This window comes from Grus americana, chromosome 21 (assembly GCF_028858705.1).
Source record: "Grus americana isolate bGruAme1 chromosome 21, bGruAme1.mat, whole genome shotgun sequence".
In the NCBI taxonomy this organism is placed as follows: domain Eukaryota; kingdom Metazoa; phylum Chordata; class Aves; order Gruiformes; family Gruidae; genus Grus; species Grus americana.
The window spans coordinates 3,374,574-3,402,571 of record NC_072872.1 but is presented as its reverse complement, the minus strand read 5'-3'; the positions used below and the strand labels follow the sequence as shown (position 1 = coordinate 3,402,571).

Here is a 27,998-nt window from a genome sequence, read left to right as displayed (position 1 = left end):
ACTACAGTTACTGAAATGACTTGGGATTTCCCCTATCTATTGGGATTTTACTATGACCCCAGCTCATTATAACCATTTTTTTTCCTGCTGGGAACTCTTGTTTTGAGTCATTGCTACATTTCAACAAGTATGCAACAAGAGCTTCATAGCATCTTCCTTGTTGATCACAGTGGACCAGTATACCAAGGTAAATTATATATAGATAAATACGTAAATGATATGTATATTGATAAATACCAATCTAAATCAATATAGCTCCGCAAATTATGTTATCAAGAGCACCTGCAATGTATTTAACGTATTGCAGAATGGTTTGATTGATGGGACATAATTAAATGGATTGACAAATATTTAATACTAAGAATAAGAGAAGTGTACGTGCCAGAAAATAAGTATCAGTACCAGAGTGGCAGAGAGGGACAGAATTTTGCCAATCTGTGGCATGCTTGGGATAAATGAGATTTTGTTCCTTTTTACACATTCAGACAAGTTCAAATACTTTGTCAGCTACAGCTAGTTCAAATTGTGATTGCTTGCTCACTAAGTGCTATTTCTCGATGAGATCACATTGCACAAGTGTTGCCCTCCCTCCCATCTGTTCTCTTTGGGCTGTTGAAAGATTTCCAGAGAAGTTTAGTATGTTGGCTTCACTTAGAGTGCCTAAAATCATTGGGATCCTGAATGCTCTCCCTGCATGTTGTTACCACAGTGCCGCTTTCCAAGATCCCCAGGAAGAGAGCTCTTCAATGGCTAAAATGCATGAATGGATCAAGAGGGGTGTCAGGAAAGTCATTCTTGGTGACTACTTATTTTCCTTCCTTTAACCATGAGATTCTTTGGGTTTTATTACAGTAAATGCTTTCATTTTTCTTTTTTAATTTGTTAAGAATTCCACCTTTCATTTGTACCCCCTATAGTATGTAGTATGTATCCCAACAAGCACCGCCTTTGGTACTACTGAGACTCCTAGTGAAATTTTAGGGTCTGCTGTTGTTTCATCTAGTTACGTAGCAAGAGTTTAGTGATTTTCATCAGTGTACTGCAATGCTCGAAATAGCAACACTGACAGACACTGAAATACAGATTTTAGACAAGGTTATTTTAATATATATCCTTTTAAATTCAGTGGTCTCATTTATCTGTTTGACAGATGTTTAGAGATGACACTACTCTCGGTGTTTTTTTTCACTGATACAGCTAGATATATATTAACTGAACATACATATTAAAAAACACAAGGAACCATGCTAAAGCTACAATATGAGACTAAAATCAGCCACTTCAAAATCAGAAAATGTCATGAATACTTTTGCTTGAGCACATGTGTAACAATGTTACTTCTGTAGTATTCTATTACTCCTTTTTTTACCAGGCTGTCACTGTTAGCAGCACAATGAATAGACAATGCTGAAGGAATGTCTTGGGCATGTGTTAAAGAGACTTCCCTCATGGCTTAGCTGGGTTTCTGCATTCTTTTGCTCCAGGTATCAAGTGACATATGAATAACTGCTGGCTTACAGGACTTTCTCTGATCCCCTCCACCTCAGCTCCACATCACACACACAGATGATCAGCACAGATCAGATACTCAGTGTAAAAACTACCTAGCATTAGCTAAGCTCAGCATTAACTAAATTAGTTAAAATAGAAAATGCCAAGCAACCTTGTCTTTGGGTATTGCTACCTTTAACACCTAAATCAAAAGGAGATTCAGATGTTAGAGACAGATGCGGCATTATAAATAATAATCGAATGCTCATTGGGGCTTTCCCCTTTTTTTTCTGATAGGCATTGTCCTCTGATAGAAGAGCAGAGAAATAGGGGTTGTTTGTTTGCTTGTGTTTGTTCTGCTTTTTTTTTTTCTTGTATATTACCATAGAGTATTATTTTCTAGGAAATATGGGCAACATTTAGAGAACAGTAGTGTGGGTTTGTTATAAAACGGAGGTGCTTATTCCAGTTACTGACAGGACTTCTTTTGGAAAGCCCCTTTCATTGTATTTAGACTCAAAGCACACAAAGTCTGAAATTAATGCATTCAGTTAAAAATGCATGCAGGTTGGAACATTCCTATCACACACCACCTCTTCACCCTTTTCATTGCTGTTGCTTTTATTACAGACTTGTAATAGCATTGTGTGATGTAATAGCCTTTTCGAAAAGCCAGCAGCAACAATAAGCACTTTCCACTTCCCATCCTTTTAAATATCTAGTTCAATCAAGAATGAATTTAAGAATAGGAAGTTCTAAGAAGGATGGCAGCTGGGAAGCCTGGTTTCACTTTGGATGTGTGGGATGGAATCTTAACACTAGTCTCTCACTGCAGCCTTTCCCCCAGTGAGAGTGTTCCTAGAATTTTCCCTCTTTATCCAAGTCATCTTCTTCCATGAAACTTTGTAAAACTTAATGACATTGCATCCTCAGACAAATTAGATTGAAGTTATCCAATGGGTTAAAAAATTGACACCATTGATTAAAAAGGAACCGACATACATATATATACAAAATGCTCAGTATGCTCATTTCAGTCTTATTTTTTCTGGAAAACAGGGCAGAAAACTCTCACTGTTGCCAGTCCTGGGAAAGTCTTTCACACGATTTTTTGTACTCAGATACTTAGATTTTGTATCAGATGCATTGACCTCAGCAGTATAACTTACAGAGGCTTAAACTTTCCAGGCTGTGTCTTACATTAATTCCTGTCCTTTTGCTAGAAAAGCTTAGACAGGAGCTGATCAGACAAACAAAAAGGAAGGGAAAAAAAAACAAGGGGGGGGAAGAAAAAAAAAAAAGACAGAGCTCACCAATTGTCCTGACTACTATGTCATTTGAAACTGCACTCATGAATTGGGAGAATTGCCTAATGGCATATTATTACACAAGATTAAGATATTTCCTAGCTTATTATTTAATTAGGAAAACCAAGAATGTAATATTTGGACACTCAAATACTTAGTTGTCTCTAGACCTTAAAGGCATACCTACCACAATCAGCTTTTATAGCTTAGAGAGCTTAGAAACTGAGAAGTAACCTGACAGAGTGAAGAAAGGAGGTTAGATTTATATGTCAAATACACAGTGTGCAAAGTTCTGAAAATGCCTGGGTTTTATAAGATGGTATTCTGGAGAAAGAAATAGAGGCAGTTAGTTAAAAAGAAAAGAGTTACAGCTGTGAATTAATGAAGATATTTACATCATCCCAGGGTCCCCGTGGAATGCTCTCATCTTTGGCACTCTGTTGTGATGGCAGTGAGGTAGCTGTGGGTCTTTAATAAAATAATCTATTATCTGACTTTCAATCTTTTCTCATTTCTTTAGTTTTTCTTTTTGCTGATAAGGGTGAGAAGCAAAAAAACATGGGTGTGAGAATTCAAATTCTCATTCTTTTCCTGAGCACCTCAGAGAGGTTTTCGAGGCAATCTGCCCTTTTTTGAAGTGGCTAACTTTTACTTTTGACAAAACTTTTAGGGCAGATAAGAAAGCTTTGTGATACCTTAAACCAACTGAAATCTTTTCAGGCACCAGAGCCAAAAAACATTATCCAGAGTAACAAATGAAAGTGAGTGAAATGATGAGTAGCAGTCCAAGGGATGATTGGCAGCAACAGGAATTGATTTCAAATGGGATTGGAGGAAAGAGAAGGATTCTCAAGAGGATGCTTTGTGGTATGTTGGTGTTTAAAGGGCAATGTGTAAAGCCTAAACCTTTGCGGAGTCACCCTGGCTGGTTGTGAGTTTTCACACTCTCATCCAAACAGGAGTAAAATGACTGTACTGAAAAAAATGAGTGTTTCTTACTGGGAACTCTCTTGAGGTTTGGTTGCAGCTCTTGAGAGTGTGGCGGATGGACAGGGCAGGGCTTGGACTCATGCCTGGCCAAGGCTTTGGGGTGGTGAACTGCTCTGAGGGCAGCCTAGATGACTCAGGAGCCTGTGTTTCTGCACAGCCAGCCGTGTACCGTGGGTAACAACCTTGATGCATGCAACCGACTCACAGAAACCCGACAGCTCTGGGACTAGTGATTGACGCGGTTTTGTTTTGTTCTTTTTTTTACTTTTCTTTTTTGGGCAGCCCCCCTCCCCCTTCCTTCTAAATTGTTTTCTCAGCTTGCTTGAGTCTCAAAGCCTCTCTCCTGCTTGTCTTGAACAGCTGGAATGGCTCTGGACTGAATGAACAGACACGGAGCTAGACTGGACTGGACCCTGGGAGGATCTCAGCCTCCGGGAGGAGCAACCTGGCTGTATAACCTGCGATGCTGGGAGCTAGGGAGATCTAACACCACTGCAGATGGCTGCCTGCAGCCTGGCACTGGGACTGTGGCTCCTGCTGCTTCTCCAGGATATCCAGACAGCCCCACAGGTAAGGCAGGGTGGCACCAGGATCCTGCAGCCCCTCAGGATGCAGGATCCTGGAGAGGTGTGGGGGCACCCTGGGCTGCAGGGCTATTCTGCCCATAGGCAGAGTGCTGGGTAGTGGGCATCCACAGAAACAGGTTTTGTGCAACACAGGGTGATAAAGGTGTAAAGCAGAGCAGCCAGAAGAGTTTGCCCTCTCTGGGAACTTTGCAGGCAGGAGCAGGGGATAGGAGCTATGATCTGCATCTTTTTTGGCATTGCTAGTGTTACTGCACCTCCAGGTGCAGGGGTGGGAGACTGTTCTTGTTTGTTTGGGTGAGTGGCTTTTATTTTTGCCTGGATGGCCAGGTGCTCTGTGACAGGCACATTCCTTGCAGAGCTTGATTCGGAGGGCTTCTGCTCACTCTGCTGATGTGAGTCAGGGCTGGCAAATTGAAAGTTGTAAAGGCAAACAAAACAATAAAATACCTTCCTCTTTACAACCGCCCACCATTCTTGACACTGGCTTCCTCATGAATGGGCTATTATTTCTGCATCAAATTGACTGAAAATAGACATAGCCCACTAGTTGCACTCAGCTGATGCTGTAGATGTAAGTTAGCTCCCCACTCAGATCATATCACCTCTTGTGGGTTTGCTCCCCACCCCACCCCGCCCCCCCCTTCCCCCTTCCTCACCCCTTCCTCCTTAGTGCATCACATGTCAACGAGCCCTCAGCACCTGGCATAAATCCAGGTAATTTCCCTGGCTGATGCTTATGCACACACGTTTGAAAAAAAAAGGTCAGTTGCAGAGGGTCTTTGCATAGGTAAAGTCAAGTAGGTGAGTAATTGCACACTGTGTTGGATCCTTAAATTGGCCGTTTTCCCTTGCAGTGGAAATATGAGCATATACTAGCCTAAGGCACCTGTCTGTACATTGTAAATTAATAATATAGCACATCACTTGGGCTGTCAGGAGATTTTTTACAAGAAACTGACTTTGATTTGATCTTTGAAAAATAACCAAGTCCTGCATCCTCTTCATAGACATTTGAAAAAGATCCTCCTGGCTCTTTTGGTAAGAGTAGGAGTCTGCCCTTGAGTCTTTAGTTGTAAATTCCCCTCCCACATTGCAAGTTTGCTCTGCATCGCCCTGGTTATCTGTCCTGCCGCTGTCTCCTTCCTGAAGTACAGAAGGATCGCTGTTCTATTGGATTGGAGTCTGTAGTCTTCCACACTTGAGGAGTACTTAGGAGGGTGTTCAGATAAGCTTGTCTGGTCTGCTGAATGCAAACTGCTTTAGGAGAAAGGTATTAGAGAAAAGATGGTATTTTTGCTATTTGACATAATTTTTGGTGTTTTGTTCACAAAATAAAAGGGGCAGAGAGAAAATTTGGTTTTCTGATACTCATTGTCAACATTCAGACTCACTGCAAAATTATCAGTTATATGGAATAAATATGTGGATCTTGCTGGGATAAGCAACTGGCTTTTCACTGTCTTTCCGTATTGCCTCCGTCACAACAACATTTGCTTTTACTGCTACTGGACTACAAGTGATGCTGCTTATTGTGAGCAAGTCACAGCTTATTGGTCATATTTTAAAGCATATTCCACCTCATTTGAATCCACAGTTTGGGTTTTGTTTTAATATTCACCTAACTCTCACTTGTTAATAATGTCTTTACTGTCAAACAGATGAAGCTTGACTACTTGAAGTCTTAGATTAACAGCTTCTTTTGTACTGTCAGAATTTGGATAGAAGGTTGAAAGGGAGTCAACTATTTTGCTACAGTATTAGTCAGTTCTAGAATAGCCAACGCTGGTAGAAGATTTATTTTTTTTTTTACCGTAATATGCTTTCTTCCTGGCTTACAGCTCATTTGTAGCAAGCTGGTTTCTTACTCTGCCTCACCATCACTTTTTCTCTATGAGCTCAAAAGACCATAAATAAATGAGTCAAACCTTGTCCTGACTGAATTGCAGAGTAGCCCACTGAATTCAGCACTGTCTTTACAATTGCCGTTATTTAAATTGGAATAGCAAATATGTTTGTAGATACAAGGAAAGTGAGATGTACAAAAAGCCTATTTGCGAAAACAAATTCTCAGAAGCAAGCACCGAGAAACCCAAATGCTTTTGTATCAAATACATTTGCTTTATTTAATTTGGTCTTGATATGCAGTGCTTTAAAAAAAGAAAAATATGATTGGCCTGATAGGTCAATGAAAGCACTAAGCCAAGGGATGCCTGGCCATCCTGTTACAGAGCAATCTGAACAGGATATGAATTGTGGTCTTTTCTTTCACTAGACATTTTCCAGCTCCTGCTAAATCAAAAAACTTTATTTGAAGTGCATGCAGGAAAAATCAGTGAAATTCAGTCTCTGCCTCCCTCCAGTTGAACAGTACACTGAATCCAGTTTAAGAACTCCTTGTATTAGAGCAAAACCAGATACAAATTACTAGTCTGATATAGATTAATGGCTTGTTCAAAGATGTTCAAAAAAATGTGGACAGATTAACTTTGTAGCAGCAGGTTTTCTGCTATACTGGCGATTGCTTACCACACCAGCTTACCTTCTTGTTAGTTTAAACATTTATCTGTTCTTCTACAGCTGGCATAAAGCAGCATTAACTCTGCATTGTGTCCTCATGTCCAATCCAAATCAAATCAATTCTGATATGGTGGGCAGATGCAGAAATAATAATTTCTGTGAGGTTTCCCATTACAGCTGTGCCCGTCAGCAGAGACCTGTCACACAAAGGGGGGCCCTGCTCCTGGCTACACAGTGCCACCACCTTCCTTGCATTGAATTTACTGCAAGTGACTGTGCAGCCATGGAGTGAGTTGTTTCATTGCAGTAACCTCCTGAAAACCAACTTCACAAATTCAGAAAGCAGAGTTTTCAGTCGAATGAACTGGAACTGAGTCATGCTCTGGAAACACAATTGCTTTGTCTTAAATGATCAAGGAGTTAGAGGGGAAGGAAGTGTAGGTGCAGGCATGAGAGGGGTGGTGGGATTGCACCCTTGGATGGCAAAGAGCTACAGGATTAGCATAGCTGTAATAGACACACATTCCCATTTTGCTAATCCATTCTTAGTACAGACCCATCCATTCAGAGTTTCCTCAGAATCAGAGGGAAGGACAAAGACCTACTGTCCACCACAGCTGGATTCCTCCACCAATACTTTTGTGATCTTCCTTGAATTTTAAAGGGTTTTTTTGTAATACGCATTAATGAACAGAACTAAGTACTATTCGGCAATACTGTGTGTCATTGGGATAAAATTTATATTTCTTCATTGAGACTGGATTAGCATTTGGAGAGGGGACAGGGAAATGTACAACGTTTCCTTCTCTTTTCCTCAGGAAACACTAGGAAATGATGCCTTAAAAAGTGAAATTGTGCTAGAATTTTGAATTTCCCTGGCAGAATGTGAGTTCTGTTTCTGTCTGTCTTGAGATTCAGACAAGAGTGGATAAGGACAAGGGACAATCAAAAGATGAAAGAGAAAAATACTTTGAATGTTACTTAAACAGGATTTTGAGGTTACTGCATTTCATTCTGTTCTTTGCAGAGGTGAGAAGAGTTTGTTGTGTAAAACTTATTGGAGATTTCCTTAATGAAGCAAAGCCACGTGCTAGTTGCTGCTGAGTATGGATTATAGCACGCTCTTCAGTGTTTCTAGGCATTCCAGGAAGCAGAGGAGGGAATGGGGCAGAAGTGAAAGTTCTTACACTCAAATCCTTCCCTACAAAATAAGTAGTAAGGGGCAAAAATGATGCAGTGAATCTTCTCGCACTGGCTAATTGACAATTTCTAGAGGCATACTGGAGCCAGGAGAAATGGGCAACACTGTAAGTGGAGAATTTCTTAGTGCTTTCTTTTTTGTAGGCCTCTACACACAGGCACCATGGAGCCAAGAAGGTGAACCTCCCACTCCAACACTCACAGCTGATGCTTTTTTGTAAGAAGGTGATAGTGTTGAGGTTTTGTAATGCGAGGATGAAACTTTCATCTATCTCCTTTGCTTTATCCCTTCCTTTCATTTCAAGAGTTATTTATGAGCAACTAGGACCTGCTAAGTCAAACCTTAACCTTCAGCTTCTGCCTAGCAGAGTCTTAATTTAAATAAACTGGTTTTGCTCTGGAAAAATGAGTTTTATTAGTGATATTCACACAATCCAGAGTCAAAATAATTAAGTTCGTATTTTTTTCAGAGACAGAGCTAAATTTCCACCATTAAAAAAGGATTATTTAACTTACGTTCATACTAACAAATCGGATAATGGTCCAAGGCAGGAGACTTTCACTATTTTGTAGTTAAACCTCATGTATGTTATATTTTATAATGCTTGGTTTTGTCCAAGCACTCACAAACAGAAATATATTAGAAATGTCTTAATGCTGAGATTTTTGTTGGCAATGAGACCAGTAAGGGCACATGTGCTTTTCCTTCCTGCTGTGTTCTTCCTAAGCCCTCATATGATAAAGTACCACTTTTTACATGATTTTTTCCCTTTTCTCATCACTGCCCTTGTAGTTCCCTCCCTTCTTTTAGGTGATCCCTGTTCTGATTAAGGCTTGACAAGAGAGACATTTTCTTTAAAAGCTTCCACTGTTGGCTACCATCATCTCAGTCACAATAGCAGAAACCTAGTACGTAGCAGGCTCTCACGTTTTCAGCCGTTGGTAACACAGCTCAAAACAGGTCTATACAGCTCAAAACAGTATGTATCTGTGCTGGGGAGATCAATGCTGCTACTGTCGGTGGGAATTTTTCTCAGAATTTCCCTCATCTAAACAGGATCATTCTGTGCTGTCTCCAGATTCCTTTGTAGCCACGGTGTTAGAAGACAACGAGCCTTTCCCCTGCCTGTTTTGATTAAAAACAGCATATGTTGTCCTCCTGAGCAAACTGCTTAACCAAGTTTTTGAATGGAAAGGTGCTTTTATGTTTCACTGGAAAAGCTAGAGAGAATGTAAACTGTAAGTTCTGCTGTAGCAGACTGACCTAGCCTGATAGCAGTTGTCCTCCCCTTAGCAGTTGAACTGCAAGTGTTGGCAGGATAAGAAGTGTTTGCAGCACCATTGGCAACAGTTGGGACAAGATTTGATGAAAGCAAGTAAATCCAAAGCTGAGGACCCAGTGGGACTGGAGGGACAGTATATCCTTTGTGCCCTACAGAGCCTGGCTGGGGTTCCCTGGTGCTACCACCACAAAAATATCCATAATTGTAGATAGACATTGGACCCAAACAAGGAAAGGCTTTAAAGTAACACATCTAAGAGCCAGGAACGGAACCACCAACCTTGAAGCTACAGGGCCTTTTCCTGCCCTCAGGTCTGTGGTGGCCTCACTGTCACATTGCTGTGGGTTTATACAGGGTTGAGCCTGGGTGTCCAAGCTCAGTACTGGACTACTCTTGATGACAGGAGTTCACCCAAGTAATTTCAATATTTACCAGGTGAGGATTAGAAATCTGGTTTGTGCTCCAGCTGCAGTTTTTAGTAGGCTATGACTATACAGAAATGGTAAATTGCCATTGAAGATAAACATGTCGGTTCAACAACCTTAATTTCTGAGAAGTTATGCACATATGTTTCTTCCATAATTCTGTGGAAATCTAATGTTTTTTTGGCCAAGCCACTAATTGTTTGTTGTTTTTTTTTTCTTTTTAACAGTATAGTTTAATCAGCATTTAAATATTTCGTAACTCCAGCACTCAGTCATCATTCTGTCCAGGAGTAGCAAGACAAATATGCATATTAAGTATTTTGTAGTTTCTCCAAATTTGGATGGATTTGATGGTTGATGTCTAGATTTCTGCCATTAAAAAGGAGTAGCCAGCAGCTAAGGCACAAAAAAACCCAAACACTTAAATCCTATCACTTGGAGTCTTCTTATACACAGATATCTAAAATGATGGTCAAATCAAGAAAATGCATAAGATACCTTTCCAGAAGCACTGCATCTTGAAAGGGTTGGGACTGGAAAATTTTTCATCTAGAATTCCCTGTGTTTCTTGGTGAATTGCTTCCAGCAATCTCTTCCTAATAAGAAATACTGAGCTCATCAAAATAAAAGGTCAAACAAGCCAATGTTTTATTGCAAACTTGCACTCTAATTTCCCTAATTGTAGGTGAGATGTTGGAGGTGGTATTTTACCTGTGGGAAGAGCAGTTACAGGTGGTGAAACTGAGGTAATTCACATGTTCAGTCATTGAGTGGATAAATTACCTCAGTTTAGGCCTATTGCTACCCACTAATAATGCACACCTTGGTTCCCTTTTCACTTCATATCTTTGGCTGGTTATCTTTTGTTTTAGTTAACTTATTACTCTGATATTCATTACACAGACAGAAAAATGAAAATTACATTCTCTTTGTATGTCTGACTTTCCTTCATGCTTTTCCCAAAAGTAGCCTAATCAAACCTCTGCAGCAAATTAGTTGGCACCATCATTTTATGGAAGACTTAAAACATTTTGAGACCTTGGCCCTTCACTTCTGCCATTTCTTCAAGGCATGTTCTTTGCTTTTGGGCCCAAATTAGTTTCACTCCCCCAAAAACTCATGGAAATTTTGGTGGGTTCTTACTGCAAGATTTTTTTTTTATTCCAGATGCATGAAAACTTGAAATTTAGCTTACAAAAATGCCTTGCATAAGTTAAGAAGCAGAGCCCATATCATTTTTAGTGACACTTGCCTTTCCACACTACCAGTTTTGCTTATATAATTTATTTTGAGCTTTTAAGACTGAAGTGCTAAAGATATGGGGACTTGGTGTATACTCATGACCTTACCTTAAAGTATGCTGTCTACAAAGGGCCAATTTTTCTGCTTGCTTTAAGAGCAGAACTTTGCATCGTTGCATTGCTATTACAGGTCACAGTAGGAATCAAACAGCTTTAGGGTTTAGAGGGGAAAAAATAGAATGGGGAGGTGATGACTGATGCTGAGCACCGATATGTTACATTATTTATCACTGAAGGAATCTATAGGAAGTTTTGTACTTGTGAAACACCTCAACTGAACAGATGACAACTCTTAACATGTTCTGTGAGTAGCTATGGATTGGAAGTTGTGGGGTCTTCAGAATGTGGTTTCTCAACCATAGAAATTGTGTCATGATTTGTTAAAATGACTTCCTTTTACAGCAGAAGACCTTGGGCTTGGGTCAGTGAACAGTAAGGGTGGCTGCAAAGCTGTGCTCGTAACTGGTTACTTGAAAGCAGCATTTGCGGTGAAGCTGTGGATGTCATGTATTATGTAGCTGGCTGTGGTATATAGCTGCCCTCTTGTGGGGAGGGGGGAAAAAAGTACTCTTGTATGTATAGTTTCATAATTTGTGTAGTATTTATGCATAATTCATGCAGTAATTTATCACATCAGGTCAAATTCATAACCAGAATTTGCAGTGTTATAACTAGGAGCAGAATCTAATCCTAAACTCGTGATTTCAGTATTTTAGACAAGGTAACTTTTTAAAAAGCAGCCTATCCCTCACACTTTTACACAGGCACTATTCTTTTATGTAAATCCTGAAAGAGACAATTAAAGAAGCTGTAAGCATATGTGCTACATAAAGCATTCAAGAATTGTGTTCTTCCCCTGATGTAAAATTAATTTGCAGCCAGAGTTGATTGCCCAGGAGAACCAAGAGGAGAAGATCAGGTTTTTTGTTGTGACTTCCCATAGCTCTTACAGAGGAACGAATACAGGATGACTTAGCTACAGCCAGGATGCTGTTGTTTCTTAAATTTTCTTTATAAAACTAGTTAATTCCCTTCATATCACTGAAGTGACTCCTGAATGACCCTTGTCTAGTAACTAGTCTCGTTGTGTCATTTCCTGTTATTCAATTTAGTCTCAGAGTGGCTGACAAACCAGGGTGCTTCTCCATGCAGATGCGAGGAGATTCCACTTCCTTTTCCTACAGTCTAGGGCTTCCTCTTCAGGAAAGAAAAATACAGGGTGCACATTTGTAAACTTGATTTGAGTTGGGCTGAGCAAGACATCTGCTATTTCCTCTATACAGCAAGCTAGAAAAAATGCTTTGTAGGGAGGCTGTGTGGCCCAGTGGTTAGTGCAGAAATGTGTCAGGCAGGATTTCGCAGTTCTATTACTGGAGCTCGATGAAATTTAATGGTTTCAATATGTTTCTATTTCTTGTCCTTTTGTTAATTTCCTCCTTGACTGAAAGTTCCTGTTTTCTGATGTAACCTGGGGCAAGTTAAATAACTTCTGTGTTTTATGGTCCTGCTGTGAAAAAACCAGCGTATTAAACAGCAGAATACAGCTGTGAAATTGGTTAGGTTATAAGATTCTGTCTGCACTGCATACAAAGGCAGTAGGAGACAGTAGGTATTATTTCAAAGGCCAATGGGAAATTCATCTGCAGAAAGTGAGATGTAGGTTTTCTGAAATACTCGGCTGCTCTACCAGTGTCATGTGGGAAAATCTCTGGGGAATCTACTGATTGAGTCTTTACAATAAAATGCCATTTATACATTCTAGCAAATACTGAAAATGAAATTCAGATAACAACATTTTTAGGGGATTATTAAGGGAGATGCCAAATTAAAAAATCAGATTTTCTCATCAGAAAACTCGTAGCACTGTAATTTCCCAGAGCATGTAATGGCCCTGCCATACAAAAAGGAAGTCTTATTATATGCTTCTTGATACAATTCATAGCTGAGTCTCATTTTCTAAGCTAATATTGGAACTATTGCGTGGGATTTTTAACTAAACAAGTATCAGTTATGTAGTCAAAACAAAGGTTGTTCCTGAACACCTTCACTCGCAATAGAAGTGGGATTGGTTATTTAAGTAGGGGCTTCATTGTGTGAATATTTGTTTGCTGCAAACAAGAATTATCTTTGTGGATTACAGCCAATCTAGCTAGATTTAGATGATGCTGACTATGACACCACCTCTTATTCCAGTGCACACAGACCTGGAAATCTGTTACAGATGGTAGGGATTCTTTTGTTTTATTTTCTAAAAAATCCTTATCTCAAATTAATCATTTCAGAACAGTGATTTTTAGCCTTTTTTTTTTTTTAATTTGCTAACTGCTACAAGATTTCTAAAGGAGTTGCAGGCTAATAGACAAGCTTTTCTGAGTGATCTTAGTGTTCCTGCAGCTAGGTTTCAAAGCATGTTTGGAGCATTGGTTGAAAAACATTTTTGTAGAGCAGTGCCACTACCTTTTTTATTGTATGAAACAAGGACTTGGTTTCTTAGCACTGAAATGCTTGATACACAGATTGGGCTACCGTATTCCATTCCTATGTTTAAATGACTTTCAGATAAAAGACCATGCTGAGTGAAGATACATATTGAATTATTGCTAAATACACTGACTATCACAATCTTTGCTTAAGCATATGGGCAATAGTAATTTAGTTGCTTTGGGGATACCTGAACTTTCAAAAAGCTGTAGGCTTTTCCTTACTATCTACAGCTACCGTCACCTGAGGCAGATACCAGGCTCTCCTCTAATACAGAACTAATTGTTTTCTAATTGTGTCTTTTGTCTGTTTCAATTTCTAGACATCATTAACCTCATCTCGTTCCTGTGACACACTTGAGAATTGGTTCTATGATGAAACTTCACAAAGCTGCTGTTACCAGTGTCCCTCAGGTCAGTATGTTTCTAATTCAGTCAAATTAACAGGGAGCCTTTCTTGTAGAGATAGTAGGAACCATGTGTACCTGCAGAATTGTATTTTGTCTCTGAAGAAAAGTGAAATTTCATTAATCACTATCTAGTGTGGATCCAGATGTGAACTTGTTCCTCGCTGCCTTGCTCCTGTTCAGTCTGCATGCAAACAATCTGTAAATTGCAAACAAGACACCTTGCTAGAATTTTTAATGTGTTTTTTATCTGTTGACTTGACACTCTGAAGTAGCTAGAAGTAGGCAGGGCTAAGACTTCATTTCAACTTGCCTCAGGGTGTGAAATAGCACAGTGAAATTAAGCTAAATAAGATTCTGATGAGAGACAAAAAATATAAAATGAAGGTGTGGAAAACCTGTCATCATCCTCATCGTCAAAACAGTTTAGGAAGTGTCTCGCATAAGAAAGGGAACAGCCCCTTGTCAGGGGACACAGCGTGCTTTGCGGAAGCTAGTTGTGACTCAGAGACGCATGAGGTCAGAAGCAGGAAACACCTTGGTGAGACGAGATCTGGAAATGTCTGAAACTCCCCCTGTTGGCCAAAAAGCCCCTCAGTGAGTGGGGCATTTTATGGTACTTCACCATTGTCAATCTCTTTGTATAGAAATGTTTTCGTTTTCTTTTTTTTTTTTTTGAAAGGAAATTTTTGACATTTATTTGTGCTCTAATAATAGAGGGGTTTAGCACTTGGTTGCTAGCATTTGCATGCAGTTACATTGAGGTTCCAACTGGGACATCTTGTACTGCTGGCCACACCACTAGAATCGTTCAAAAGTTGTCTAAGTAAGCAAGACCAGGGGATGGAGAAACTGGTCCTGTAAAAGAAGAAAAGGGGCCGGGATCTGACCCTAAGCCAGTCCCTTTTCTCCTTCAAAACCATACTTTGCAAAAGCTCCCATAATGACAGATGTCATAGTGAGGTCTTGTGAAAAGCAGAGATCTGATTTACATCTGGCTGTAACGAGCCACTAGTCTCAATCATTTCACCTCTGCTTATTTTTGAAACTAATTTTGTTGCCCCATCCTCATGTCAGTCTTGGACATCTCTTCACATCCTCCAGGGCATCTTTCACAACAGAAACTCATAAGAGTCCTTTTTCATGTTAATCTTCCACTACTCCTTCAAGCAATAACCTGTTTATATCTGCTACTAACTCAACTCCTCACTGCAAAGAAAGAGAAACTTTTCTAAAATTCCATTTCATCAAAGTAGAGCACCTTGAATTCTTGATGCAGCCTGGCTTTTCTTTCCTTGGTGTTCCACCCCACAGATGTACAGCTTTCAGTCTGAGCACACTGGCACACATGCAAGCCATCCTCTGTTTCAAAGTTAATTTCAAGTTCAATTTCACGATAAACTTCAAACCAAACCTCAAAAGATCATTCTAATCAATTTCTACAGTTGCCACATCTCTTCTCATGTACTTAATTCTTGTGCAGGTAAAATGAGACTTCATACCTGGGATACCAGAAGAATATTTTCTTTCTGTCACCACAGAACAAAATATTTCCCTCCTTGATGGGGGAGGAACAGAGGCTTTCATGGGAAATAATGACATATGCTAGAACAGCTCATGTTATGCAGAAGTTGGTATTCCACTTCACTTCTGTTTATTCTGCTTATGGTTTTTTACCTTTTTTGTTTGGTTAGTTTTTTGAAGGTTTTTTTGGTTTAGACTCTAAATCAGATATCCAGCCCCACAAGATAGTGCTGCAGTCCAACACTCAAGACAATTTCCCACCCACATTTAACAGCAAATCCTCAGGAGTGAATGAACGCACATACAAAACACTTAGTTCATCGACTTACTTTCAGTACATTTTTCTGTGCAGGTGATTGCAGCTGGTATTCCTATTGTTCAGGCTTTTGTCTGGTTGTTGAGCTATGAACACAATCAGTGGAGAACAGCACCAGAAGACACTGTTAGGCAAGCTTCAAAGCTACTGCACCTGGGGCACACATTCCCCCCCCCCCCCCCCCCCCTTCCATGTGTACAGGAAGTCTCAAATAACTGAAGTTAAAGCTTTTGGGTCATTGGGGGAGGAAGGGGAAAGTGACACACATGTGCAGGTACACGTGTGCAGCTTGAGATTGAGCAATCAGCCCCCACCTTGAAAAGAATAGTCTCAGACAAGTAGTTTTGAGGAGGTGGGAGTGACGTGGTTCAGGCTTGTCTGGTGGTATTTAGTGGGCCAAATATAGCACAGCTGTTTTTACCTGCACTCCTACATCATGCTTGCCAAAATACATTGTAGGTGAGTTATTTCCCTGCCAGGTTCATCCTCCCTGTGGTTAACTCTTTGTGATTGGGTGATGCAGGCTGGATGCTGAAACTGGGATTTGTTTCCCTCCTTCTGTTTTCCACCTGTGAAACATGCAACTCTGCCTGTCTTTGTGTTGCTGCTTTAGCTTTTCCTTTTGCTTCTGCAACTGCTGCTGTTTCTTATCCTCTGGTAGTTATTTCCACCTCCTGGCAAGGCCATAAGGTCACAGCTAACCACTGCACTTTCTAATTTCTTTGGCATTATGGCCAGTGGTAGAATACCTCATCTGTTGCTTTAGGAGCTGAAACATGTAGGAATGCTTCTGTCCTAGCCTTTCCCATACTCCTAGCTGGTTATTGTTTTTAAAAGCTAGTCACTAGAAAATGATTACAAGACATAGAGTCATGAATAGCTTATGTTTGGCAGGTACAAAGAGAAGACTGTGGTAGTATGTCAAACAGGTAAATGAGCATGCAAGAACAATTCAGGATGGTTGTCTCCTGTGATTCTGAATAGGTATCCTGCATATTTTGTTTTTCTTTCTCCAGGCTATGTTAAAAAGAAAGCATGTCCTAGTGACCCAGATGAAGACTGCATGAGGTGTGGACCTGAACAATATGTGAACGAAGCATTTCAAAAACCACAATGTGACGCTTGTGTATCATGCGCAAAAGGTTTGCTTTCCCTCACACATACCTCACAGTTATATTCTCTCTGTATATTTTATTTACGTTTTATTTATATTTTATTAATTTAGAATTTCCAGCAGCAAAATTATCCATCCTTAGTTACTGATTTGGAGAGCAGAATGCTACCTTGTATATAATCAGTATATATATAATTGCTTCCTGTGTGACCTGGGACTACCTAAAAATTCTCTCATCCAATGCTATCCAAGTTGGATTTCTGCTTTCTGTCTTACATTACAAGCCATTGTCTACAGGCTTCTCCAATTATTCATGACTTAAGTTGCCATCACAAAGAGTGCCAGCAGCCTGTTCTGCTTCCTGAGCCTTTGAACTGATGTTGCTGAGCTTTGGCCCCTGCTTTGCCTTCTCCTTGCAGGGTGATCCTTTGTTACCGCATCTGTTTCTTCCCCACAGAATCTGACCTTGTGGAGAAAGAGCCCTGCTCCTTCAATTCTAGCCGCGTGTGTGAGTGCCGCCCAGGCCTGTTCTGTCAAACCCCTGTTCTGAACACCTGCATACGATGCCAGCAGCACACTATTTGCAAGCCTGGTTTTGGAGTCAAAGTCAGAGGTAGGAATTCCTACCCGTCTAGCTTACCTTTCCTGTCTTGGCCATAGGCCTGGACACGATGCATTTTGGTTGGCCGGTCCTCAGTCATTATTTTTATTCAGGCACCTCAACAAATGATGTTACTTGTGAAGAGTGCCCTTCTGGGACCTTCTCTGATCAAAACTCCAGCACTGACATCTGCAAGCCCCACACGAAGTAAGGCCATAGTTCTTTAAAGTGACTAACTAATTAATTAAAGTTAATAAAGGACAAAAAGGAATACCTGTCACTTCTGGTGCAAAGCATACAAATTTATCTTAGAGGCAATGGGATAGCTTTGGGCCTAAGTGCAGAGTTTAGAAGGCCTCTCTTTATACCTGTCACATAGCTCTCTACTGGTGGAAGGAAGGAAGGAATCCCTCTTGCCTCAGTTTACTGAGTATACTGGAATTACACATGCACGTAAGTGTCAGGTTTGCATCCAGGTGAAGAATGACCACAGAGGTGATTGATGACTTTTTCACTGAAAGCCATAAATGCAGGTGGTACAAAAATGACAAAAGGGATGTTTGTCATATAGGAAATACTCTTGTACCATGGCAGTTTCCTCTAGCACTGATACACTGTTCTCTTTCATTCCCTAGCTGTGCTGAGCTAAACAAAGTAGCACTAAGGAAAGGAAATGCCACACACGATCAGGTTTGTCTGGACCAATTGCCTACCTACCTCACCCCAAGCACTTTGTCCATGAGATTCAGCAATGAAACAAAGAACTCTGACCTAAGGAGGTTTGAGGAGAATCTGGTGACCGTTGCTAGTGTCCTTTTAAGTGCCACAACAACTGAAAACCCCAGTTCAACTCCTGAGGAGAAAGTTCCGGCTGGCACTTTTCCCACCTCAGCCAAGGGGGAGACAACAACAGGAGGTAACAAAGATAAAGCATTTACTCTGTCTAGCATGTTTTATTTGGATATATCTTTGGTAAATGCAATTTTTCTGTGGGAGCTTCCTGCAAATCCCATATGACTCGTGAAATTATGTCCATGGATCTATGTCCAAACACATAGATCTACTAATAATTCCCCCTCTGCCTTTTCTTAGCTTTTCCTATATTCCCTTTCCCTTTCTGTGCTATAGGTCTAGTTCTTTGGGGAGTGGTTCTCTCTGTGGTAGTGCTACTTGTGGGCATGCTGTTATTTTGGAAATGGAAGGTTTGCAAGAAGCGGATCTTCATCCTCAAAGGAAAGCGTGAGTTTTTAAAGCTGTAATACATACCATGCTGTTTGATCTCCAAGTATATGCCAGCTGGGAACTCAAATATCCCAAAATTTTGTGGAGGTCACTGGGGAAGAGAATGTTTACTACTGCCTGGTGAAGGTGGGCCAGATAAGGGTTCCAGGCAAACTATTTATGCAGCCTGTTGGAGAACATGAGAGAAAGATTGAAGCAGCTGTGAATTTATGAAGGAAGATACTACAAGCTGGGTGGGGAAAGGGTAAGCAGTAGTTTCTTCTCTCAGCACAGACACTAAAATTAAATTATACCTGAAATGTTTTGTGAGTATTTGTTGGTTCCTGTGGTAGGGTTGGACTTTGAGCATGAGAGGAAGAGTGATTTTTACTGATACTGACTCTCTGTAGCTTTGCCCAGAGTTACATGTGGGGTGTGCCTGCGGAACCACATTCCCTCTTTTGTAGAAAGCGGGATGTGCACGTTGTAGGTTGATTGTAGACCTGTGGGTGTGTTAAAGCTGTTAGAGCCTGTACACTCCATGATGAGTTTTGCTAAATGAATGGTTTCTTTTATCAGCACATCTGCATTCCGTCACTTCACACAAATCCAGGCTCAAATCTCAAGGTGAGTGACTGATGGACCAGAAATTGTAGTCCATATGTCTAAAGAATAAGTGGAATAAGTGGATAGTTTTAATATGGAACTTTATTTTATGGAATTTTAATTTAAAACGTGGAACCTGCTCATGTCAAATGTCTCTGCTGACATGCACAGGGCTAGTCCTGTTGTCTGCCCTGGGCTCTGGATGTGACAAGCCACTAGATGGCACATGTTTCCCACTGCACCTGAACGGTTGGTGTCAGTGCAGGGGAGGCTTTACTGGAACTACGCCCAATTAACTTCTGGCCACTCAAATGTGGGAGGCGTGTTCCAAAAAAAAGTGGGTGTTAGCCATAGCAACCTGTGCAGATCCCCTAGAGGACACACATTTTGCCCAATTAACTAATCCCCTCTCAGCACTTACATTTCCTGTTGTGTTAGATTCAGGGATATGATTTAACACCTCTTGTGCACAGCTTAATTTTCTGAAAATGAAATTTTTCCTTCCTCACTTCCCTTACACAATAAAAACTGTTACTGTGCAGCATTATAGAGCTGATGCATTGAAAATAAAGATGGCTGCATGTCAGTGAGAAATTAGGTAGTATGTCTGAGCCTGTCTAGCTTCATGGTACAGCAGAAGGATGCTGTACACTCCCTTCTTCCCACCTTTCTTCTTTCCTCAGCGTTCCCTTCCTCCATCCTTGCATAAGATCCCATCCCCTTAATATTCATCTGACCACACAATGAACTGATCCAACTTGTTAATTCAGTAGAAAGTTATTAACATTTTTTTACTTTTTTTTTTTTTTTTAACAAGCCTGTCTTCTCCTTATCTAGAAAGTTTAATCACTTCATCATTTCATTAGATGAATACCAGCTGGAGTGTGGGGAAAGTGATAGGGATGGCCACAAAGGGCTTTGGGGAGAGCAGGACCTCACAGTCGTGGCAGCAACATGTTGCTGATTCACCTCAGCCATGTCATGTAAGTGTGCCCTCAGTGATAAAGAAAACATAATGCAGGTGTGTTGGGCAGCAGAGTAGTTTAGGACATGACTAGGTGATCTTTCAGAGCAAATATTAACATTCATGTGATTGCTGTGAATTTTTTTCTGATATTTTTTCCTCTTTCCATTGCAGGTTCTGATCTAGTGAACAAATGCGCAGTAAGTGTGAGCAATATTCCAAACCAGATCACTTTCCATTCCAATGTAAATAATTATATTTTTAAATGTCCTGTTAAAGTGTGCCAGCCTTTTTCTTTGGACTTTCCTCTACAACGTGTGATCCTCTAGGTGCAGTGAAGAGATCTACTAGGACTTGCAACTTCCGTATCTTGGGCTGTGTTTAATGTGATGTTAAATAATGTGATGCTGCCAATCTTGCTTGTGAAGGGAATATTTGGCTTGGTTTTATGCCGTTCATGGGACAAGATCCAAAATCACAGGATGAACATGCCTTTTCTACCTTCTGGAAGAACTTTGTCAGTCCCATTTTATCTTACTGCTCCAGTCACACAAGTGGGATTTGTACTCTTCTTCTGTCTCCATCCATGTCACCTTCCCTCTCTGTAGGATTTGGCATGACTGTAATATGGGTATGCAGTGGGTGTCGTTTGTCTGGAAGACTTTACATCAGGACCAGCTTCTGGTTTAACAATATAGTTTGCAGATGAACAAGACAAGTATCAGTCAATATGGTAACAACAGAAAGCAGTTCCTCAGCTGCTGAAATCATCACAGCTCTGATTCCCCCACTTCCACTGAAATTATTGCAGCTTTCATCCTCTGAGTCTTCTCAGTTTATTAGGCTTGTTATCTTTAAATGGCCATATCTGCTAAAACACCCTTTAAACTGTTCCTTTTTTTAAAAAAAAATCAGTTTGCTTTTAAAAGTTGTACATCTGCACACATACAAAATACTAATTCTAATAAATTTGGTTGCAGTCAGCTATCATAATTTTAGTGTGTCATTGCTAATTCCTGAGTTGTGGGGAGCTTCCACTTTCATAGCAAGTCAGACATAAGCAACAGTTTTAAACTGCACATTTCAAAATCTTACTATGATGGGGTTTCTTTCTTTTCCAACCTTATGGAAACAGAAACAGAGCCTAGGAATCATCAGAAATTTGTGATGCAGAACCTTTAGCCTCTCTCAGATTCTGGCTCCTTGTTTAAAAGACTGTTTGTAATTAGTTCTTCACATAATAACTAGCCTGAGCTTGTTTCTCCTACCTGAGGTTCTGCTGAGGCAATTCCATTTTGAAGTTCAACCTCTGGCTTGTTTTGTTCTTCCATAGGAGCCTGGTAGGTCTTTGCAAAATCTAAGAGGAAGTTAAACCATATATTTTCAGTTTTGACTGTTTGACTCTCTCACCATATGACTACACATCTGTACAGGTTTGTCCTCTGATACTTATCTCACAACTAAATATGAAAAATATCTTGTTAAAGATCTTTCTGAGCAAATCCCTTAAAATTCTTAACTGCAGCATCTGTCTTTCTTACTGATGTTATACTGAGCTTCAGCCCCCCCCCAAATGCAGCTGCTGCTGTATTACAGCATAGCAGACTCTGCAACAGAGCAAACAGTGTAAGACTTGTGGCAAAAAGTCAAAATGACAAACAAGTGGATTTACAAAGGTTCATTGGCATATAAATTGCAGACAAGGCAGTGGAATTTACCAAAGCATCTAAGCAGATCGAGGAAACTGGATTTCAGTGGAAGTGAGGTACATTCTTGCAAATGTCATTGAAAATCTGTAAATTTAGCTTAGAAATGCTATTTTTAAATATGGCCTTAAGTGATGCAGGAACCTAGTTCAAAGAAATCTAAGTTCCTATATCAGGTAGGCACTTTGGAATTTGTTTTACTCCCTGTGACAGTGGTCCAAGGAAGTACATTATGTTATTCTCACTGCCACAGAAGGATTCTGTAGACCTTCACAGTATTGTTTTTACATTCACCCCACTTCTACTCTCTGCTTTGTACTGGCAGAAGATCATACTGACTGCTGACAGTGGGCCAGAAGAGAAGGAGTTAATTGACAGAATCCTCCCTTTGGAAACCAACAATAACTTGGTCTCCAGCACAGAAAAAGCAGATAGTCCTGATCTGAGTCTGACTGATGTGACACAGAGCAATGGAAATGCCCCAGACTGCCCCATCGATTCTCGAGTGAGAGACCACACAAATAATCGAATTGGTGAGTCTTGCTTTTTTTTTTTTTTCCCTCTTGCCTTTTCAATTTTTCAACTATGGGCACATAATGTCATTCTGAGATTATTAGTAAGCTGCAAAGTGTCCAAAGCTTCTAACAAATATTGGGGCTGAATCTCTGGAACCCTTTCTTATTTTCACATTTGCCTTAGTCACGAACTTGACAGAAGAATGCTTTGCTGCTCTTCCTCTTTTTCATTCCAGAAGATGTACATTTGCAGAAGAAATTTGAAATCCAAAATATGCCAGCTGGAAAATGATACTGTAATACTTAATGAGAGTTGTACTTCACATGGCTCAAGCTATCATTTTCTTCTCTTGGTTTCACAGTAGTAGCTTGGAATGCATCTCCCATATGTTCCCATATAGTCTTTGACCAGTGTAAGAGATAAAGTCAGGCAAGGAAGCTTACTCACAGCAGGAGAACTGTTACCTGAGACACAGTCTACATGAGACATTCTGGCAATGTTTCCAAATCCAATTTTGAGGTTATTTGAAAGAGGTTTTTTGGTACTACTAGAGCTGACCTTTCCTTACTAAATACCCTTTCCATTTTTTCTGAAAGTGATGGACTTGGGATCAATGTGATGATTTCATGTACCATACCCAAATATCTCTGAGCAATTGTGAACAATAACCTACAGTATCTGATCTGCAGCATCCTTCTGAATAAAATGTAGTGGTCCAAGCCATAGCAAACACCTTATTTACCTTTTGTAAAGGAGTAGGGTTGATAAATTGGATGCAAGGTTCCATCCCAGAAAAGTTTGTAGTTGATTCTCTGCTGGAAAGAAACTAATTTCTTTGCTGATCCTAAGACCCCAGATAATTACCCAGAATTTCTGTATAGTGCTGATCCTTGCCCTAAGGCTGCTTTTAATGCAGGTATCGTTGCTTCTCAAAACAGCAGGAGCATAAACCTTGGATTCTCCATATCTATCTTCTCCAGATCCCGATTAATTGCTGCTTCTAACAGACTCTTGTGAATATCTTACTGCCTTTCCTAATTCGTCTTTCTCCTGTGGTCGTAGCTATAGCATAGTGGCTTCATCACATGGGAGCTAGATCTACTTGATCTAAAATGCCCAGAGTCCCCTTGACAGTGGTCCAAAAACCAGACAATGTAGTACAAAATGTGCAGGCTTTCTGTATCATTTAGTATCTTCAGTGCTTTGATTTCAAAATTAAAAGCACCTTATGAATAAACAATGAAATAGACAGCTTATAATGTGTGAATTCTAAAAGCTTTCACAGGTTAGTGAATTCTGTGTTTTCACAGTGATGGGCTTGACCTGCATGCCTCTGACTTTTAAAAAAGAACAGAGAGGGGGAAAAAAAGGAAAAACTGAGTCCCAAATAAAAAATTTGCATGAAAAGAAACCATCTCTAGGGTCAGCAGTGATCGTTAACTACACTCAGCACTATTTTTTCCTTCCTCAGAAAAAATATACATCATGAAGGCCGACACTGTTATTGTGGGGTCCATTTCAGAAGTGCCTAGTGGCAAGAACTGTGCTGCTAGAGCATGTGAAAGTAATGATGATGCCCAGAAGAACATGGAAGAGGAAGTGGCAATGCACTATCCAGAGCAGGAAACAGAGTCTTTTCCAGGGAACGACGTAATGGTTCCTGTGGAAGAGGAGGGAAAGGAATTTCATCACCCCACTACTGCCACTGAAAAATGATAACCCACTGGGAGGATGTGTGAAGCTACAGAAACATCCAGTGTGACACTAAGCCTGAATCTATGATAAGGGAGGTAAACGCATAGTGCCTTAGATTATCTGAAAACTCATGTAAACCACTGAAACACATTCAAACAAGTAGTGCTAGAACCTACATCTAACAAATGAGAGGATCATCCAAACCATTGGCCTTCATAGCTGATGTCAAATACTTCTGTTTCCCTCTTTCTTCCAATATCATGTTGGAAACAAATTTGAATCAAAGCTACAAAATTCAGAAGACATCTGGATGCCAACTCAAGTTTTACAGCTTGCTTTCTCTGCTTAAAGGAACGGATTGAAAACTATGTCTGATTACTTCTATTAGCTATGAAAATCTGACCAGAATTCCAAGTTAAGCTTGAGACTCAGCCATGTTTCATATGTTGTTTCTATTCCAATATTACCAATACTTCCAATTTTGTCATATATTTTGCATCATCTGGTATTTTGCTTAAGATTTCAAATCTTCACTGAAAGTAATGATAACTGCAGTTTTCCTTAACACAAACAGAACTCTTAAGTTTGTGGGCTTCAAGTTTCTTGAGGAAATAGGATCAAAAGGTGCCACACAGGCTCAGAAAACAGAAGACAATAAAACTAATTGAAGTCCACTCTACTTTAGGCCATTCTTCCTAAGTTTTGAAGTCTGATTCATGGTTTTTGACTACTTCAAATCATTGATAAGTGTACAAAATGGCCTCTTCTGATGGAAGCCAAACTGGCTGAACATTTGGATATTGGATGAACTATGGGTTTAGCCCATTGTGGAGTCTGTAAAAAGGGAAAAGAAGATAAACTAGTTTTCTACGAAAAGGAATGACTGAAAAACAGGCACAGCAGTTATTTCCTATAATATTGTTAATATCTACTTGTTTTAGAATTGCTCGTAATCATCATGGTGACACTGATTTGCATATCTACTCTTTTAAAAAAATCGGGTTTGTGGTCAACTGGCTTGTGTTATGCTGTTTCTCAATCTTTCATGCTGCTTGTTTGATAACTGTAAATGTGATAGTGCTGACTATATTTTTGCACAGGACAATGGAAAATGAACAAGATGACAAAGTGTGCCTTAATAGTCAAAAAAAAAAGAACCACAAAAACAATTACTTTTGCTTTGTAGTTTTACCCTGGACAGAGTACGGTAATAACAGCTGTGCAACTTCAGCGTCTTTTGTCTTAGAACACACAAAAGGAACATAAGGGCATAAAAACCACCTTCTCGTGCCAGACTAGTAGTACGAGCCCAGCATTTTATCTCTGACAGTCACAGTTAGAGACTTTATTTAGGAAGAGCACATAAGCCTGGTTAATATCTGCTGTCTGCATTCCTCATAGTTCTGCAGCGTCAGCTGTAATTGGATTAAGGATGTTAAAGAGTTTGCCCCAACCTTTAGCGTTCACTCATACTGCGATTCATTTTTCTTCTCTCTTTTGAATTTCCTGGTACAATCTGCCTCCATAAGCACCTGTGGCAACAGACAGTTACCATTCACTGGGTAAAGAAGTACTTTTACCCCTGACCTCTTATTTCAGCAAGTGCCTCTAGTTCTCGTATTACAGAATTTAGTGCAATAGTGAGTTACTTTTACGATTTTTGATTGTATCCTCCTCAGCCTCCAAGCGGAAGTCCCATCTTTTTATATTTCTCATGTAAGTTAGATGCTCCACTGCCTTGGTCATTTTAGTTGATCTCTTCCGGATCTTCTCTGAGTTCACTACATTCTTCTGGACATCTGGAGGCTAGAAGCATGCACTGCACTGAAGAAGAGGGGTGGGCCAAGGTTTTAAATAGTGGCAAAATGACACTTTCTATTTTGTTCTCAATACCTCTCCAGATGATGCCCACCATTTTGTTTGCTTTTTTTGGCTGCCCCTGCACACTAAGCAGATGAGTTCAGAGAACCATTATGAATGACTCCAAGATTGCTTTTCTGAGTGATAGCTGCCAGATGCAAATTCAGCACCATGTATGCCAGGTTTAGATTATTTTTCCCTAAATGTATTTATTGCCTTGTGTTTATCTTTGTAGAAGCTCATTTGCCACCTTTTTATGGGCTCCTGCTGGCTTTATTTGCCTTCTATATGTCATCTAACTACCTGGAGAAGTTCAGTATTGCCTTCACTGTGTGCATGCTCTTTTCTCCAGATCACTGATGAAGATATTGAATAGAACTGGCCCCACCAATCCCCACTACTAACTGTTCTCTATCCTGAAAATTTACCATTATGCTGTGCTCTTCCCTTCCTGCCTTTTAAACAGCCATAACTTTTGTATCATGTAACCTTTTAGCAAATCCATAAAATGACCTTTCCTCCAGTCCTGTGACAACTTAGTTTTTTATACCACCTTAGGTGTGGAACCTCATCAAAGGGTTTTTGAAAATTTCCATGTAGTAGGTCCACTGGATCTTGTTTATCCATTAAGCCTCACAATGTAAGGGAAGGTTATGTTATCAAGATTTTGTGATTGAAGAAACAAATCCAAAGAAATCCATGCTTTCCTGGAACCACAGCTCCAGAGATGGAGTGGGAGAATCTCAGCATTATGAGATCTAGTCACTGACTTTCATGAGTGGATACTCTACCTGTAGTACATTTGAAAACTGGTTGTAATTTCAAGTGTTGTTAGTTACTTCTTGAATTCCACTCTTCTCTGCAAGTGCAGAACATGAAATAATTTCTAAAACCAACTGCTGCCACTGTATATTTTAGTTTGTCTACTGAATCTTGTAAGAGAGGCGACTAGTGAATCCTTTCTATGTACTTCTGTGTATGTACTTGTTTTGTTTCATTCAGAAGGTAAGCTGCTCCTAATGCTCAGGTTGAAATTTCGTTTGGCTATCGATATTGCCATGTCAGTGGCAGTTACATGAGGTGAAGAAGGAATCAGAATTAACATTGTGCTGCTTGTGCAACAGAAGGCCAAGTCACCAAGTACTGACATAAAACAGCAATGCCAGGAAGAAGAAAAAACCTGAGTAGAACAAATACTGGTCATCATTTCCTCACTTCCAGTCAGGGTAGTTCATTGTTTTCCTGTGCGTAGGCTTCATTCTAGAAAAATACAAGAACTTTTATTTCTTTTTAGACACCACCCGTTTGTGTATCCATGTACTGTGAATAACCATGTTCGCCTGGCTGTGGTTGTTAAAGGATGCTCTGTAATGACAGCTAACTGTATATTTCAGCTCTGTATATAAATTAATTTTTTTACTGGAACTTTCTAGAGGAATCATATGCATTGCAACCTGCTAGATGTATTATAGTTGGTTAGTTTAATGATGCTGGTAATCTTTGAATTAAAAATTACATGGATTTTAAGCCACAGCCACACTTTTCTTGTCTGACATGTAAATGTTTCATTGTTGATAATTTCAGTACATGTATCAGTTGCAGAAAAAATATTTTTGCAAGAGAGCCATTCAAAACTTAGGAAGCTATCAGCCGACTGGAGTTTTTCTCAAGAGCACAGCAGGTCTGAATTTACATTAAGGTGTCTCTATACCATCCCGGCAGCGTGTACGAGGCAGGAGTGAACGTGGTGCAGTGGTACAGTGGGTATTAATGAATGCTAGAATGCTGCAAAAGGTAAGTTCATATTTTGGGGCTAAAGGAGCGTAAATAAGACTAAAGAGACCCTTTGCACATGCTGAGAGTCCCTTCAAGGTACTTGAAGTAACT

General features: G+C 40.0%; 1 protein-coding gene across 2 annotated transcripts; it reads left to right on the top strand.

Annotated features, from left to right (window-relative positions):
* The first annotated feature begins 2 nt into the window (after positions 1–2).
* On the top strand, positions 3–27,632 carry TNFRSF8 (TNF receptor superfamily member 8). Of its 2 annotated transcripts, XM_054801009.1 has the most exons (14): positions 3–187; positions 710–798; positions 3,519–3,665; positions 4,149–4,358; positions 13,905–13,995; positions 16,845–16,970; positions 17,400–17,555; positions 17,657–17,750; positions 18,179–18,459; positions 18,672–18,782; positions 19,344–19,391; positions 20,509–20,534; positions 22,366–22,573; positions 24,028–27,632. In XM_054801009.1, the coding sequence occupies exons 4-14, from the start codon at positions 4,287–4,289 to the stop codon at positions 24,270–24,272; spliced, it is 1,458 nt and encodes a 485-aa protein (XP_054656984.1). In that variant the 5' UTR covers positions 3–187; positions 710–798; positions 3,519–3,665; positions 4,149–4,286; the 3' UTR covers positions 24,273–27,632. The 2 variants fall into 2 exon arrangements, with proteins under 2 accessions (XP_054656984.1, XP_054656985.1); XM_054801010.1 differs by lacking the exons at positions 3–187; positions 710–798; positions 3,519–3,665; positions 4,149–4,358; positions 13,905–13,995 and adding an exon at positions 16,160–16,287.
* Positions 27,633–27,998: the final 366 nt, after the last annotated feature.

Excerpts from the sequence above, each read along its gene's own strand:
- TNFRSF8 (XM_054801009.1), top strand. The coding sequence starts at position 4,287 with ATGGCTGCCTGCAGCCTGGCACTGGGACTGTGGCTCCTGCTGCTTCTC. Across the intron at positions 18,783-19,343 it reads CTTCATCCTCAAAGGAAAGC|CACATCTGCATTCCGTCACT; the intron begins GTGAGTTTTTAA and ends TTCTTTTATCAG. Across the intron at positions 19,392-20,508 it reads ATCCAGGCTCAAATCTCAAG|GTTCTGATCTAGTGAACAAA; the intron begins GTGAGTGACTGA and ends TTTCCATTGCAG.